The sequence below is a fragment of the Cucurbita moschata genome, unplaced genomic scaffold (genome assembly GCF_002738365.1).
Source record: "Cucurbita moschata cultivar Rifu unplaced genomic scaffold, Cmos_1.0 Cmo_Scf00002, whole genome shotgun sequence".
Classification (NCBI taxonomy): Eukaryota; Viridiplantae; Streptophyta; class Magnoliopsida; order Cucurbitales; family Cucurbitaceae; genus Cucurbita; species Cucurbita moschata.
Window position 1 is genome coordinate 4357322 of NW_019268518.1, and position 15058 is coordinate 4372379.

Sequence of the window (15058 nt, forward strand, 5' to 3'; positions counted from 1 at the left end):
TATTGCACAAAGGACATACATGGCTAGGTTTCGATCTTCTTCCGGCCCATCAAACCTCACCGCTTTCTTTCCCGTTATAAGTTCCAGAAGCACAATTCCAAAGCTATACACATCACTCTTCTCAGTTAACTCGCTCGTCAATAAATACTCAGGGTCTAAGTACCCAAGAGTCCCTTGCACGAGCGTGGTTAGCTGAGTGTGATCCTTAGGAACCAACTTGGAAGCACCAAAATCAGAAACCTTTGCAGTGTAATTATCGTCTAAAAGTACGTTGGTGGTCTTGATATCTCTATGGATGATGGGAATAGAAGCTGAAGAATGCAAATACGAAATGACACCAGCTGTTTCCGAAGCGATTCTCAACCGAGCTTCCCAAGAAAGAGGGACGTGTTTGGTAGTGTCATGGATATGATCGAAGAGGGTGCCGTTGGTGACGAACTCGTACACCAACAATGGGACTTGGGTCTCTAAACAGCACCCTAAGAGCTTGACCACGTTTCGATGGTTGATTTGGGAAAGAACAACGACTTCATTGATGAATTGGGATGTTTGGGATTCGTCCATGAATTTTGATTTCTTGATTGCAACGGTGAGTCCATCGTCCAAGACACCTTTGTAAACGGTACCGTAGCCACCTTTGCCAGCAATGGTGTCTTTGGCGTAGTTGTTGGTGGCCTTCTCCAACTCTTCTTGGCTGAAGATTCTTACGATGTCTTTAGGTGAATTGCATTGAGAAAGCTGTCGTTGAAGCACAAAGCCTCCGTTTTTGTGGAAAAAGCGCTGTTTTTGTTTGATGAACTTCAACTTTTTGTAGCATAAGTATATGGTTGTGGTGGCAATTAGTAGAACTGCGAGGCCTAACCCAATTCCTGCATTTTATTTGTATTGTTGTTTAGTATATTATAGTGAAAAACATGGGTGAAGAACAACATGGATGAAGAACATATAAAAACTCACCAATGATGATAGGAATGGAAGAGGTGGAATTTTTGGTGCAACCTTTTCCGCCTTTTCTTCCATCTCCATGGAAGTTCTTGGGACAATGACAGGTATAGTTTCCTTCGGTGTTAGAACACTTGTTCTTGTGCTCACAGTCATTCAGCCATGGATACGTGCATTCATCCACATCTAAAAAGGGTTCAAATAATCCTAATAAAACTTATTTTAAAATCATCCATAAATTGCCTAACCAGATATTGTCTGTTTTGGCTCATTACGACGAGTTTGCTACGGAGAGGTTTCCACAACCTTATAGGGAATGTTTTGTTCCCCTCTACAACCGATGTGGGATCTCGTAATCCACTTGCTTAGAGGCTAGCTTTTTTATTGGCATTCCGTTTGGTGTTTAGCTTTGATACTATATGTAACAGCCCAAGCCTATTGATATTGTCGGTTTTGACCCATTAGACGTATCGCCGTTAGTCTCACGGTTTTAAAACGTGTGTGCTGGAGAGAGGTTTCTACAACCTTATAAGAAATGTTTTGTTCCACTCTCCAACCGATGTGGAATCTCACAATCCACCCCCTTGGGGGCCAGCGTCCTCGCTGGTACACTGTCTGATGTCTAATGCTAATACAATTTGTAACCGCCCAAGTCCACTGATATTGTCCGTTTTGGTCCGTTACGTATAGCTGTCAGCCTAATGGTTTTAACAAGCGTTTGCTAGGGAGAGGTTTCCACACTCTTATAAAGAATGCTTCATTCCCCTCTCCAATCGATGTAGGATTTCATAGTCCGCCCCCGTGGGGGCCAGCGTCCTCGCTGGCACACCGTTCAGTGTCTAGCTCTAATACTATTTGCAACAGTCAACCTAAGCCCACCGCTAGTAGATATTGTCCATTTTGACCCGTTACATATCGCAGTCAGCCTCACGGTTTTAAAACACGTATGCTAGGGAGAGGTTTCCACGCCCTTACAAGAAATGTTTCGTTCCCCTCTCCAACCGATGTGAGATCTCATAATCTACCGCCTTGGGGGCCAGCGTTCTCGCTGGCACACCGTCTAGTGTATAGTTCTGATACCATTTGTAATAGCTCAAGCCCATCGATATTGTCCGTTTTAGCCCGTTACGTATCGTTGTCAGCCTCTCAGTTTTAAAACGCGTTAACTAGAGAAAGATTTTCACACCTTTGTAAGGAATGCTTCTTTCTTCTCTCCAACCAATGTAATATCTCACATAACTCGAAAGATAAATAAGGCTTTACCTTGGCATCCGTGATGGAGATATGGATTCCCCTCGTAACCATCCAAGCAGTGGCAACGATAATGAGTTCCATTAAAGATACTATTATTCCTTCTGGCGTTTAGTCCACAATCAAGTTTTAATGCTTTTCTAATGCCCCAACTAAGCACAGCCTCAACTTCCTTCTCTTCAAACTTATCAATATAACTTGACAAAAACTGAAACCTCCTAGCTTCAATTATAAAAGCATACCCACAGGGACTGAATTTCCGTATTTCAGTGTAATTCAACAACTCACCCACCGCCAAACTCAATTTGGTTAACCCTTTTGGAATATCCAACTGACAGCACCCACTCCCAGAACACAACCCATCAACGACACTACTTCTCCTCGTACACACCGAAATACACCCACTTTCAACGTTAGTCCCTTGGTCATCCCCCAAGATTAACCCAACATGATTGCACCCAATGGTAATGAACTTATTTTTGGAACGAGAAAGTGGGTACATGGTCGGCACAGAAAGATCCGTTTCGTTCATATCTAAATAATTATCTCCGTAGCTGTAACAATTTCGCACTATCGGCCGCAACACGTGAAGCTCACCATTAGTAGATATATTCATAACCCTAATATTGGTATGCATTAGAAACGCCTCTGCCTTTGGAGGTCGGTTGCGATCGGTTTTGTGGCAAGTAATCGAGAAATTTTGATTGAGATAGCACCTTTCTTTGATGCCGAATGGATATGGAATGTGCACGTCGCCACACTGTTCTTCACACCCGGGTAAGGCCTGAGATGCTGCCACGGCCAAGGGTGCTGAAAATATGGCTATGTTCATCATCACCAAGAATGCCATGATGGGTTTCATCTTCATCACCATGAGAGGACAAATGGGTGTTGTTGGTGTGTATAAATTGTAAAGATGTGAAAGAGTTCATTGCAGAAAGTGGGTGTGTGGACATTCCACTAAGCATGTGGTGTGGCGTGTAATGCATGGAAAAGGGTGTCGTAAAAAGTAAGTACTAGTGTGTACTAAAGCTTGATAATTCAAAAGTAAAAAAGATAGAAAGACAAACAATGGCTACAAATGGTGCCAAGTAACCCTATTTGGGGTTTCAATGTGGTTTTCGTAATAATGGCTGTGGATCCCTTTGTTTTCTTTTTTCATCTTTTTTTTTTTTCTTTCTTGATGAGTCTCTTTTTCTTGTCGGATAAATTCTGTGTTGTGAAACTTGAGAAAACGATGTTTTTCATTGTTTGAATCTTTCAATGTGTTTTGTGGGGGTCTGTATGTGTTCTTTTTCTTGTTCTCACTATAATGGAATGGAATTGAGACTATATTAATCCTATTGATTTGGTTGGGTCAATTCGAATTTTTGAATTTTTGTTTTATATTTTGGCTTATATTATAAGTTTTTTCCAGCATGGTTAAGAATTATTGGTAATTAAGAGAAAGATCATGAACTTATACGTAAAAAAACATCATCTCTCTTAGTATGAGATATTTTTTAGAACATTTAAGCCTCAACCACCCGATTTAAAGATGAAAAGTTTGAAAAACAAAAGATAAAGAAACTTCAATTGCATGTATGTATATATATATATATGCAAAGTGAGCGGCAAAAGTCATCTTTCTGGCATGGTTTAAAATGACCTATAGGCTGAGAGCATGAGGGATACACGGATTGGGAAGTTGACTGTGATCCAACCATTGTACACCTGACTATGGTTTATCTTGCCAAGAGGGCATTGAGGATCTCACTATCACCTATGCATGTGCGAAGTTACGAAACTTTAGAGGGAAAAAATTTGGGGACACATGAGCTTGGTGGTCCGTGCGAGATTGCTGTCACCACGAATACATTGCTGTCACCACGAATACATTGAGTGTGTGTGTATGTGTATCTATATATATATAAAAGAAACCTTTTTTTTCTTTTCTCGATGAAGACATTAAAGTCAATTTATGTGGGCTACCTACCTTACTTTAAAAATGTTTTTGTTTAAAGAAATTTGAGTCACGATGTGAATCACATAGCTTTAGTTTCTACCAAAGGAAAAAAAGTTTGAGGCATGATAATGAGGAAGAAACTATACTGGATGAAGGATATAGATTAGAGATATGTTTACCGTTTTTCTATCTTACGATATATATTCGTGTGAAAAATTGTTGATCACGTTATGACGAGATGACTTGAAGGAAAAATCTCGTGGGTGGAGAGGAAAGGATATGGATGAGAAGAGAAATGAAGAGGAAAAAAAAGGGGAAAAGGGGAGTTTGGTGTTGGTAATGTGAGGACAAAGGCTATCATGAGGGATGAAGTTGCATAGCTATGTTTAGAAAGTGATACTATGCTATTCTATGAGATATGATATTCTATGAGATATGAAGAGGTCGTGCCTCAATTCAAGATATCAGTTGCTCATTAGTGTGGCAGTGCAACTGTATCTTCTGTGACTGCACAGGTCTCGAACGCTCCTCCACCTTGATCGATAGCATGCGAATACTTGAAAAAGAAAGGGGAGAGGAGAGAGTATAAAAGTACTCCCTATATAACCTATTTGTAGGCTCTCATTACATCTTTAACCTAGTAAATATCTATATGCTTTACTTTGGGCTCTAAATATCTATATGCTTTACTTTGGGCTCTAGGAAGTTTCGTCCTAGATTCCAATAGCAATTGAGTATACCCCCACGTTCCAAGCGGGTCTTTGAACTGAAATGTACCCCTAATGGTCTGTACCAGTTTTCCAATCTTTCTTTTCTATGACTTAGGTGGCTTGCCTTGTTTCTATGTAGTGAATGACCAGTGTTCTAAGTTGAGGTGCGACCTTGAGACAGTATGTCTGGATCTGAATTTGAACATCATCCATGGAGTTAGCTGACGAACTCTCCCACGGGACCATAAAGTCGCCAAAGTTTGGGGGAAGCTGTAACACCCGCTCATCAACAATACGATTAACAGGAGTTATCATCGACATTGATAACAAACTCGATCTGCCAAACATAAATTTTTCAAACATTTCATAAGTAAAATATTTAAAACCGGTTCTGTTTAAAACATTATTAACCAACATAAATCTTAAACAACGAAAACATAATTACATAAACAGACCCAGACATGGATTCCCAATAGTCTCTAGCCCGCTGGTATCGTCCTCGATTGGCCTGCATCATCTAAATTTGGAAAGAAAAATTATAATAATTTGGATGAGTAATTAAATTACCAAGTAGCTAACTTATCTTTCATGAGTTCATAACTAATCTTTCCAGTTGTTTAGGTTAATGACTCTTTTTTAATATGCTTTTCTAGAATTTTCGGACTCGTATGTAAGACTCGCTCTCGGTCAAATACGGCCCGTCTACTAGTTTCTCTGGCGGCCTGTATATCTCATATACCAAGGGTCAGGAGTACTCATTCTCTCTGACTTAGCACATAGTGCGTTGGTCAGAAACTCCGCGAGAATTAGTAGACTATCATACTCATATAAATAAGCCATGACTCAACAATCTATCAGCATATCTTAAAGTCATAACATTTCCATTAACATGCTTAGCATACTCACATCTGATGCATGCTTTCATACGTTTATAATGTTTGACACATAGAACATTTTAGTAATCATTTATAACATGCTTACATCACAGGCAAGCAGTCACAATACACAACTAGACAATCAATAACATCACATCACATATTAACATACTAAGTTCTTAATCAGGTAAACAACATACTCACATGTTGTAAAACAAGTTAAGAACTAGTTCAAAGATCGTTATGCTACTTACTTGGTTTTGAATCCCTTTTTTCCTTGGATGTACGTTTAATAGGTTATTTCAACCAAGTTCCTTCCAATTAGACCTATTTTTCACCATTTTCAAGATAAGTATAGACCAATTTTGATAGGACAGGTCAAAAGGAGTCAAACGGGACAAATCGGGAATCAAAATAGCTTCACACACCCTGCCCGACCAACACAAGTTCGGGGTGGTTTTTCTCACGCGCCTGGTCCATGCACGGTCGCGGCCTCCCACGCGCCTTGCGTGTACCGCATGCTCTTCTTCTTCTTCCTTTGATTTCCTGCGATTTTTCAACTTAGCTATTAATGCCCTTATGTCCTAAAGCCATATTCCATCTCTACAGCTCGGATTTCGTTCCGACATCTTCTACAACTTTATAGATCTCCTTATTACGGTTCTAACAAGTCCTATTTCATAATTTATTATGCAATATGGACCAAGATATCGAAATTTAAAAGTTCGGTGATATGGGTTTTGCGTTACCTTCGAATAATCGTTCGATTCAGCTCATTGTCGTGTCCCCTTCCTCAAAGGATTCCTCAGCAACAATCTCTCTTTCCTCACTCTCGATTGACAACCAAATTTAAGCAAACCAAACTCGAAATCTCAGAATTTTTTTTTTCCTCCTCTGTTTTCTGGGTGTCGTTTCTCCGCTGCTCTTCATTTTAAATCCAAATCAACTCTCCTATCTTGCTTCCAACACCAACTAGCAAACCCTTCATCATCCCAACACTTACAGCCCACGCGTCCATTCCCCCTTTTCCTCCATTACCGCAGCTGTTTGACGTGTTTTTCGTTTCTTATTTTATTTTATTTTAAATTTCCGTATTTTCAAATTTTATTATTATTATTATTATTATTCTTATTCTTCTTATTATTATTCACAAACACAACATCAAATAAATACAAAAATACATATTGTCATTACTATTTTAGATTAGTACCGAAGCCATCTCACATGTGTCGGTCAACTACTAGGTCAACCTATGTGGTCCCCTGCTCAGGGATGAGTTTACAGCACAGGGGTCATGTGACCCCTGGTCATTTCCACTGGGTTGGGCACATGTCGCGCTACCTTAACTGGGGACGACTAGCTCCACAGTATAGAAATCGGAGTAGAGTCTCAATAGTATGGTACCGGAGCAAAAAATGTAGTGGACAGCCTGATGACACTATTCACACTTTATAGCCTTATGAGCTACCTTGGTCGTTCTTGGTTGTTGTGGAGACCTATGAGGTTCTTAGGGGCTTCTAGGCAGTTTAAATCTAATCTTTTATTTCTAGGACATTCCAAGTTAGCTCCTCGGGCCAAACCATTTTTTGAATGCACATAGGTCTAAACCTCTGATCGCTCACAATCTTTGGGTGCAAGGTCTACTGGAAACATACTGATTTGGGTCAACATGTAAGCCGTACTAATTGTAGTGCCCTAATCTCAACTATGTTCTCTCGTACATGCTTTTCTAGGGAGGTTTTCTTATTGATCACCTAAGCATGTAAATCATAATTTAAACTTTGCCTTGGTCATATTTGGGAGCTGAAGAGGTCTATTGGGTCTTACAGTGGCTAGGTGACGTAATGTGCTTCTAACTCTAGGCTATTCTGTTTTAACTCCTCGATTCTTTCTTGGTCTGGAAGCACTAGAGTCTAAATCCTTTGGTTGTTGTTCATGACCCTACGGTGCTTAGTCTTCTAAATGTGTTTTGACCTAGTACATAAACACGCTCTATAGAGAGAACATACAGTCAAACACTTGAAGCTAACACATACTATATCATGCACACATACAAACAAACAAGCTCAATAGGGACTAATGGTGACATTTTTAACTTGATGAAATAAACTTAAATTTTAAAATTCAACTAGACTAGATAAATATAAATTTAAATTTGTAATTAAAATAAATAAATAAATAGAGTGTTCAACCGTCAAAGACACGTTGATTATGGGCCCCTGTTTCGTCCTTGAATTCAGGGCACAAATTTATTTATTTATTTATAAAGAAACCAAGAAAAAATGGGTTTGGATCGAATACGGACAATCCCACGTGAAAGATGGTTGACGGCTGCCGTTTGACGACAGTGATTGCGGGAATTTTGTCATTGTCGGTAGTCAACGTACGACATTTACTTTTAGTTTTCTATTCCATTTCGACTACTTTTTTAAACATTATTTATTTATTTATTTATTATTATTATTTTAACAAATAACAATTTTTATGTGTGAAATTGGTGGCTCTACTGATCTTACATTAAAAGAGGTTAATTACTTTGGTTCATGCTTTTTAATTTTAGGTTTTGGAGGGAAATAATGTTTTTTTTATTTACCTATTTATTTCCAATTATTCAAGAAAAACAAAATAAATTTATTCAGTATAAAATTTAAGGCTGAAAGAGCTATCTCGATTGTAATCAATCAAGGTTGCTCGTGAATATGAATATTATGAGTATAGACTCTCTATAATAAATGTGTAAAAACACTAATCATAAAAATCCTAATGGTATAATACTTTCGTGAGCTTAGAAAAACTTAATAATTAAAACTTAGAAATAAAGTTTTTTTTTCCCCAATTTTCGAGTAACAAACATACATGAGTTTTAAGAAAAAAAAAATACAATAGATGAAGAGAAGGGGAGATTGAGAAATCAACCCATGATTCAATATACTGATAGACTTTTAAGATCGGCTGTGTGAAGATAGTCAGAGCCACTCGGCATTTCTCTCCGTTCGACCGCCTACTTGGCGACGGCGAAGGAGGTCTTCCTCCTTCCTCAAGCTCTTTTGCCGAACCGGCGACGGAGGTGAAGGCCGGGCTCTCTTTAGGGTTTTTGATCTCGACATCCTTTGGGGAGACGGTTGCTGTGGAAAATGGCGGATCACCGGGGAAACGGGCTTCATGGGCGACGAAAAGGGGTTAGGTTTAAGGGAATTGACGCGAAGGAGGGGAGAGTTATGCTTATAAGACGACCCCAAGTAGTCATCGGAGAAAATTAGGGAACGTGAAGTTGAAGGTGAGAAAGAGGGGATTGTTGTAGTTGAAGAAGAGATGGAAGAAGGGGAAGGAGGATAAGGAGAGATTTTGTTATTAAGAGAGAGAGGAGGAGGTGCTGCTGATGTTAATGGAGGCGGTTGAGGAATGACAGCGAGCTTGTGTCGGACAAGGTTGTTGAGATCAAAACGAGGTTGTCGTTTGATGGTCTTGGGTTTGCATTTGCTAATGCAACATCCCATTTTGATTTGTGGGTTGTCTTCAAATTGCACCAAAATGGGAAGGATGAATGTTTGAACATATAAAGGGAAAGTTGTTGGAGAAGTGGAAGCTTTATTTTGTTTAATGTTCTTTCCTCTCTCTTCTCTTTTTTCTTTTACTTGTCGCCAAGTTTTTTGAATTTGGTTCCCTCTCAAATGAAAGCTTTGGTTGATCATTAGGGAGGAGAAATGGAACTTAAATTTGAATTTGTTGTTTAGTCCAAGTTCAGACATCGTCTGTTTGGTCCATTACGTATCTCGTCAGGTTCACGGTTTAAAAACATGTCTACCATGGAAAGGGTCTAGTCCTACTCTGACTAGTGTCTTGCACTGTTCGATAACTAGCTCTAACACCATTTGAAATATCTCAATCCCACTATTGTTAGATATGGTCTGTTTTGACCTGTTACGGATTGTTGTTAGTCTCACAGTTTTAAAACGCGTCAACTAGAGAGAGATTTCCACAAATGTTTCGTTCCCATTGGTTTCTCTCCCTAACCAAAGTGGGATCTCACAATCCACCTTCTTTGAGGGTCCAACGTCCTCTCTAGCATAGTGCCTGGTGTCTAGCTCAAATACCATTTGTAACTGTAACAACTCATACCCATTGCTAGCAGATTTTGGACTTTCCCTTTTGTGCTTCCCTTTAATGCTTTAAAACGCGTCTACTATGAAAAGATTAAAACACCCTTATAGAGGATGTTTCGTTCTCCTTCCCAACTAATGTGGGATATCACAGTAACAGCTCAAGCTCAGATATTGTTCACTTTGGCCCGTTACATATCGCCGTCAACCTCAAAATTTTAAAACTCGTCTACTATGAAAAGGATCTAACCTTTCTCCAACCAATGCCTTCCACCATTTAATGAGTAGCTCTAATACCATTTGTAACAGCACAACTCACCACTAATAGATATTGTCGGCATTGGCCTGTTACGTAATCATTGTCAAGCTCATAATTTTAAAATCCATGTACTAGAGAGATTATCACTCTTACAAGGATTACTTCACTCCTCTTTCCAACCAAACACACATGATATTTACAGCTTTATTTTGTTTTACTGAAAATTGCTGAACAAGATTAAGACACGAGTTCTAAATTAAGAAAGGAAAAAGTGACTACTTCAACTGCATAAATAAAAACATTTATGATAAGATCATCTACCATGTTCGACATGTGGCAATTCCAGCTTTATGCTATCATCCACAGCGCCCATACTTCCACTCTCAACAAATGGGCTCGACTCTTGTGCGGCGGATAACCTAACATTGGCCCATGAATGCTCACCCTTCGTCGCTCGCAGCGCCTCCAACTCCATAGCCACTTCCTTCATGTCCGGCCTATCGTCCCCTTTGATTCTCACACACTCTTTCGCTAGCTTAGCCACTTCTTTTATTTGCTCAAAGTTGGCCTCACTCACCATTCCCTTATCCACCACTTCTTCAAAACGGTCTTCTTTCATTGCACAAAGGACATACATGGCTAGATTTCGATCTTCTTCCGGCCCATCAAACCTCACCGCTTTCTTTCCCGTTATAAGTTCCAGAAGCACAATTCCAAAGCTATACACATCACTCTTCTCAGTTAACTCGCTCGTCAATAAATACTCAGGGTCTAAGTACCCAAGAGTCCCTTGCACGAGCGTGGTTAGCTGAGTGTGATCCTTAGGAACCAACTTGGAAGCACCAAAATCAGACACCTTTGCAGTGTAATTATCGTCTAAAAGTACGTTGGTGGTCTTGATATCTCTATGGATGATGGGAATAGAAGCCGAAGAATGCAAATACGAAATGACACCGGCTGTTTCCGAGGCGATTCTCAAGCGAGCTTCCCAAGAAAGAGGGACGCGTTTGGTAGTGTCATGGATGTGATCGAAGAGGGTGCCGTTGGTGACGAACTCGTACACCAACAATGGGACTTGGGTCTCTAAACAGCACCCTAAGAGCTTGACCACGTTTCGATGGTTGATTTGGGAAAGAACAACGACTTCATTGATGAATTGGGATGTTTGGGATTCGTCCATGAATTTTGATTTCTTGATTGCAACGGTGAGTCCATCGTCCAAGACACCTTTGTAAACGGTACCGTAGCCACCTTTGCCAGCAATGGTGTCTTTGGCGTAGTTGTTGGTGGCCTTCTCCAACTCTTCTTGGCTGAAGATTCTTACGATGTCTTTAGGTGAATTGCATTGAGAAAGCTGTCGTTGAAGCACAAAGCCTCCGTTTTTGTGGAAAAAGCGCTGTTTTTGTTTGATGAACTTCAACTTTTTGTAGCATAAGTATATGGTTGTGGTGGCAATTAGTAGAACTGCGAGGCCTAACCCAATTCCTGCATTTTATTTGTATTGTTGTTTAGTATATTATAGTGAAAAACATGGGTGAAGAACAACATGGATGAAGAACATATAAAAACTCACCAATGATGATAGGAATGGAAGAGGTGGAATTTTTGGTGCAACCTTTTCCGCCTTTTCTTCCATCTCCATGGAAGTTCTTGGGACAATGACAGGTATAGTTTCCTTCGGTGTTAGAACACTTGTTCTTGTGCTCACAGTCATTCAGCCATGGATACGTGCATTCATCCACATCTAAAAAGGGTTCAAATAATCCTAATAAAACTTATTTTAAAATCATTCATAAATTGCCTAACCAGATATTGTCTGTTTTGGCTCATTACGACGCGTTTGCTACGGAGAGGTTTCCACAACCTTATAGGGAATGTTTTGTTCCCCTCTACAACCGATGTGAGATCTCGTAATCCACTTGCTTAGAGGCCAGCTTTTTTACTGGCATTCCGTTTGGTGTTTAGCTTTGATACTATATGTAACAGCCCAAGCCTATTGATATTGTCGGTTTTGACCCATTAGACGTATCGCCGTTAGTCTCACGATTTTAAAACGTGTGTGCTGGAGAGAGGTTTCTACAACCTTATAAGAAATGCTTTGTTCCACTCTCCAACCGATGTGGGATCTCACAATCCACCCCCTTGGAGGCCAGCGTCCTCGCTGGTACACTGTCTGATGTCTAACGCTAATACAATTTGTAACAGCCCAAGTCCACTGATATTGTCCGTTTTGGTCCGTTACGTATGAGACTAACGGCGATTTTAAAACGCGTTTGATAGGGAGAGGTTTCCAGATCCTTATAAAGAATGTTTCATTCCTCTCTCTAATCGACGTGGGATCTCACAATCCGCCCCTGTGGGGGCTACTGTCCTCGCTGGCACATTGTTTAATGTCTAGTTATGATACCATTTGTAACAGCCAGCTCAAACCCATCGCTAGCAGATATTGTCCGTTTTGGCTCGTTATGTATCGCTGTCAGCCTCACCGTTTTAAAACGCGTATGTTAGAGAGAGATTTCCACGCCCTTATAAAGAATGTTTCGTTCTCCTTTCCAACTGATTTAAGATCTCACCTACCCCAAGAGATAAATAAGAGATAAATAAGGCTTTACCTTGGCATCCGTGAGGGAGATATGGATTCCCCTCGTAACCATCCAAGCATTTGCAACGATATTGAGTTCCATTAAAGATACTATTCCTTGTGGTGTTTGATCCACATTCAAATTTTAATTGATTTCTAATGCCCCAACTAAGCACAACCTCAACTTCCTCCTCTTCAAACTTATCAATATACCTTGACAAAAACTTGAACCTCGCAGCTTCAATTATAAAAGCATATCCACAGGGACTGAATTTCCGTACTTCAGGGTAATTGAACAGCTCACCCACTGCCAAACTCAATTTGGTGAACCCTTTTGGAATATCCAACTGACAGCACCCACTCCCAGAACACAACCCATCAACGACACTACTTTTCCTCGTACACACCGAAATACACCAACTTTCATCGTTAGTCCCTTGGTCATCCCCCAAGATTAACCCAACATGATTGCACCCGATGGTAATGAACTTATTTTTGGAACGAGAAAGTGGGAACATGTCCGGCACAGAAATATCCGCGTCGTTCATATCTAAATAATTATCTCCGTGGCTGTAACAATTTCGTACTATCGGCCGCAACACATGAAGCTCACCGTTAGTAGATATATTCATAACACTAATATTGGTATGCATTAAAAGCGCCTTTGGAGGTCGGTTGCGATCGGTTTTGTGGCAAGTGATCGAGAAGTTTTGATTGAGATAGCACCCTTTTTTGATGCCGAATGGATATGGAATGTGCACCTTGCCACACCATTCGTCGCACCCGGGTAAGGCTTGAGACGCTGCCACGGCCAAGGCTGTTGATAATATGGCTATCTTCATCATCATCACCATGAATGCCATGATGGGTTTGATGTTCATCACCATGAGAGGACAGGGCTGTTGTTGGTGTGTATAAATTGTAAAGATATTAAAGAGTTCATCGCAGAAAGTGGGTGTGTGGGCATTCCACTACGCATGTGGTGTGGCGTGTAATGGATGGAAAAGTGCGTTCGTAAAAAGTAAGTAATAGACATTACTAAAGCTTAATAATTCAAAGGTAAAAAAGATAGAAGACAAACAATGGCTACAAATGGTGCCAAGTAACCCTATTTAGGGTTTCAATGTGTTTTGTGGAGGTCTCTGTGTGTTCTTTTTCTTGTTCTCACCATAATGGAATTGAGACCCTATATTAATCCTATTGATTTGGTTGGGTCAGTTCCAATTTTTGAATTTATGTTTTATATTTTGGCTTATGTTCAAGCATGGTTAAGAATTATTGGTAATTAAGAGAAAGATCATGAACTTATACGTAAACAACATCTGTTTTAGTATGAGATATTTTTTTAGAATATTTAAACTTCAACCACCCGATTTAAAGATGAAAAATTTGAAAAATAAAAGATAGAGGAACTTCAATTGCATGTATATATGCAAAGTGAGTGGTAGGAAACTCATCTTTCTAGCATGGTTTACAATGACCCATAGGCTAAGAGCATGAGGGCTTGAGGGAGGCGCGGATTGGGAAGTTGACTGTGATCCAACCATTGTACAGCTGATGTTGACTGATGGCTTATCTTGCCAAGAGGGCATTCAGATCGAGTTGGGTTGAAAAGTATGGTCTTTGGCCCAGAATCTCACTACCACCTATGCATGTGCGAAGTTGCGATATTGTAGAGGAAAAAAAATCTAGGTACACATGAGCGTGGTGGTCCATGCAAGATTGTTGTCACCACGGATGCAGAATGCAGTGTGTATATATAATATATAAAAGAAACCATTTTTTTTTCTTTTCTCAGTCCTATTTGATGAAGACATTAAAGTCAATGTATTTGTGTTACACTATATCGGTCCTACTTGATGAAGACATTAAAGTCAATTTATGTATGTTACACTATCTTACTTTAAAAATATATTTTTTTTAAAAGTAATTTGAGGCACGATATGAATCACATAGCTTTAGTTTCAAAAAAAAAAAAAAAAAAAAAAAAAAAAGTTTAAGGCATGATAATAAGGGAGAAACTATTTTGGATGAAGGGTATAGATTAGAGATATGTTTACCGTTTTTCTATTTTACGATATGTACTCGTGCCAAAAATTGTTGTTCACGTTATGATAAGATGACCTAAAGGACAGTCTAGTGGGGTGCATAGGAAGGGATATGGATGAGAAGAGAAATGAAGAGGAAGAAGAAAGGGGAAAAGGGGAGTTTGGGTGTTGGTAATGTGAGGACAAAGGCTATTATTGAGGGATCAGTTGCATAGCTATGTTTAGAAAGTGATACTATACTGTTCCATGAGATTAGTGCCTCAGTTGCTAGTTAGTGTGGCAGTGCAACTTTACTAAGTATGAGAAAAAAAAAAAAAAAAAAAAAAAAAAAAAAAAAAAAAAAAAAA

At 39.6% G+C, this 15058-nt stretch overlaps 2 protein-coding genes across 2 annotated transcripts in view; both read right to left on the bottom strand.

Annotated features, from left to right (window-relative positions):
* Positions 1-3043, bottom strand: part of LOC111460588 — an 11658-nt gene extending 8615 nt beyond the window's left edge. Inside the window, exons 1-3 of the mRNA XM_023103781.1 lie at positions 2206-3043; positions 958-1128; positions 9-869 (exon numbers count right to left, since the gene is read on the bottom strand). Coding sequence (XP_022959549.1) covers positions 9-869; positions 958-1128; positions 2206-3043 — 1870 coding nt within the window. The remainder of the gene's footprint in view (positions 1-8; positions 870-957; positions 1129-2205) is intronic.
* A 7195-nt stretch (positions 3044-10238) lies between these two features.
* Positions 10239-15058, bottom strand: part of LOC111460594 — a 12803-nt gene continuing 7983 nt past the window's right edge. Inside the window, exons 6-8 of the mRNA XM_023103795.1 lie at positions 12695-13634; positions 11656-11826; positions 10239-11567 (exon numbers count right to left, since the gene is read on the bottom strand). Of these exons, the coding sequence (XP_022959563.1) occupies positions 10396-11567; positions 11656-11826; positions 12695-13634 (2283 nt within the window). The 3' untranslated portion in view covers positions 10239-10395. The remainder of the gene's footprint in view (positions 11568-11655; positions 11827-12694; positions 13635-15058) is intronic.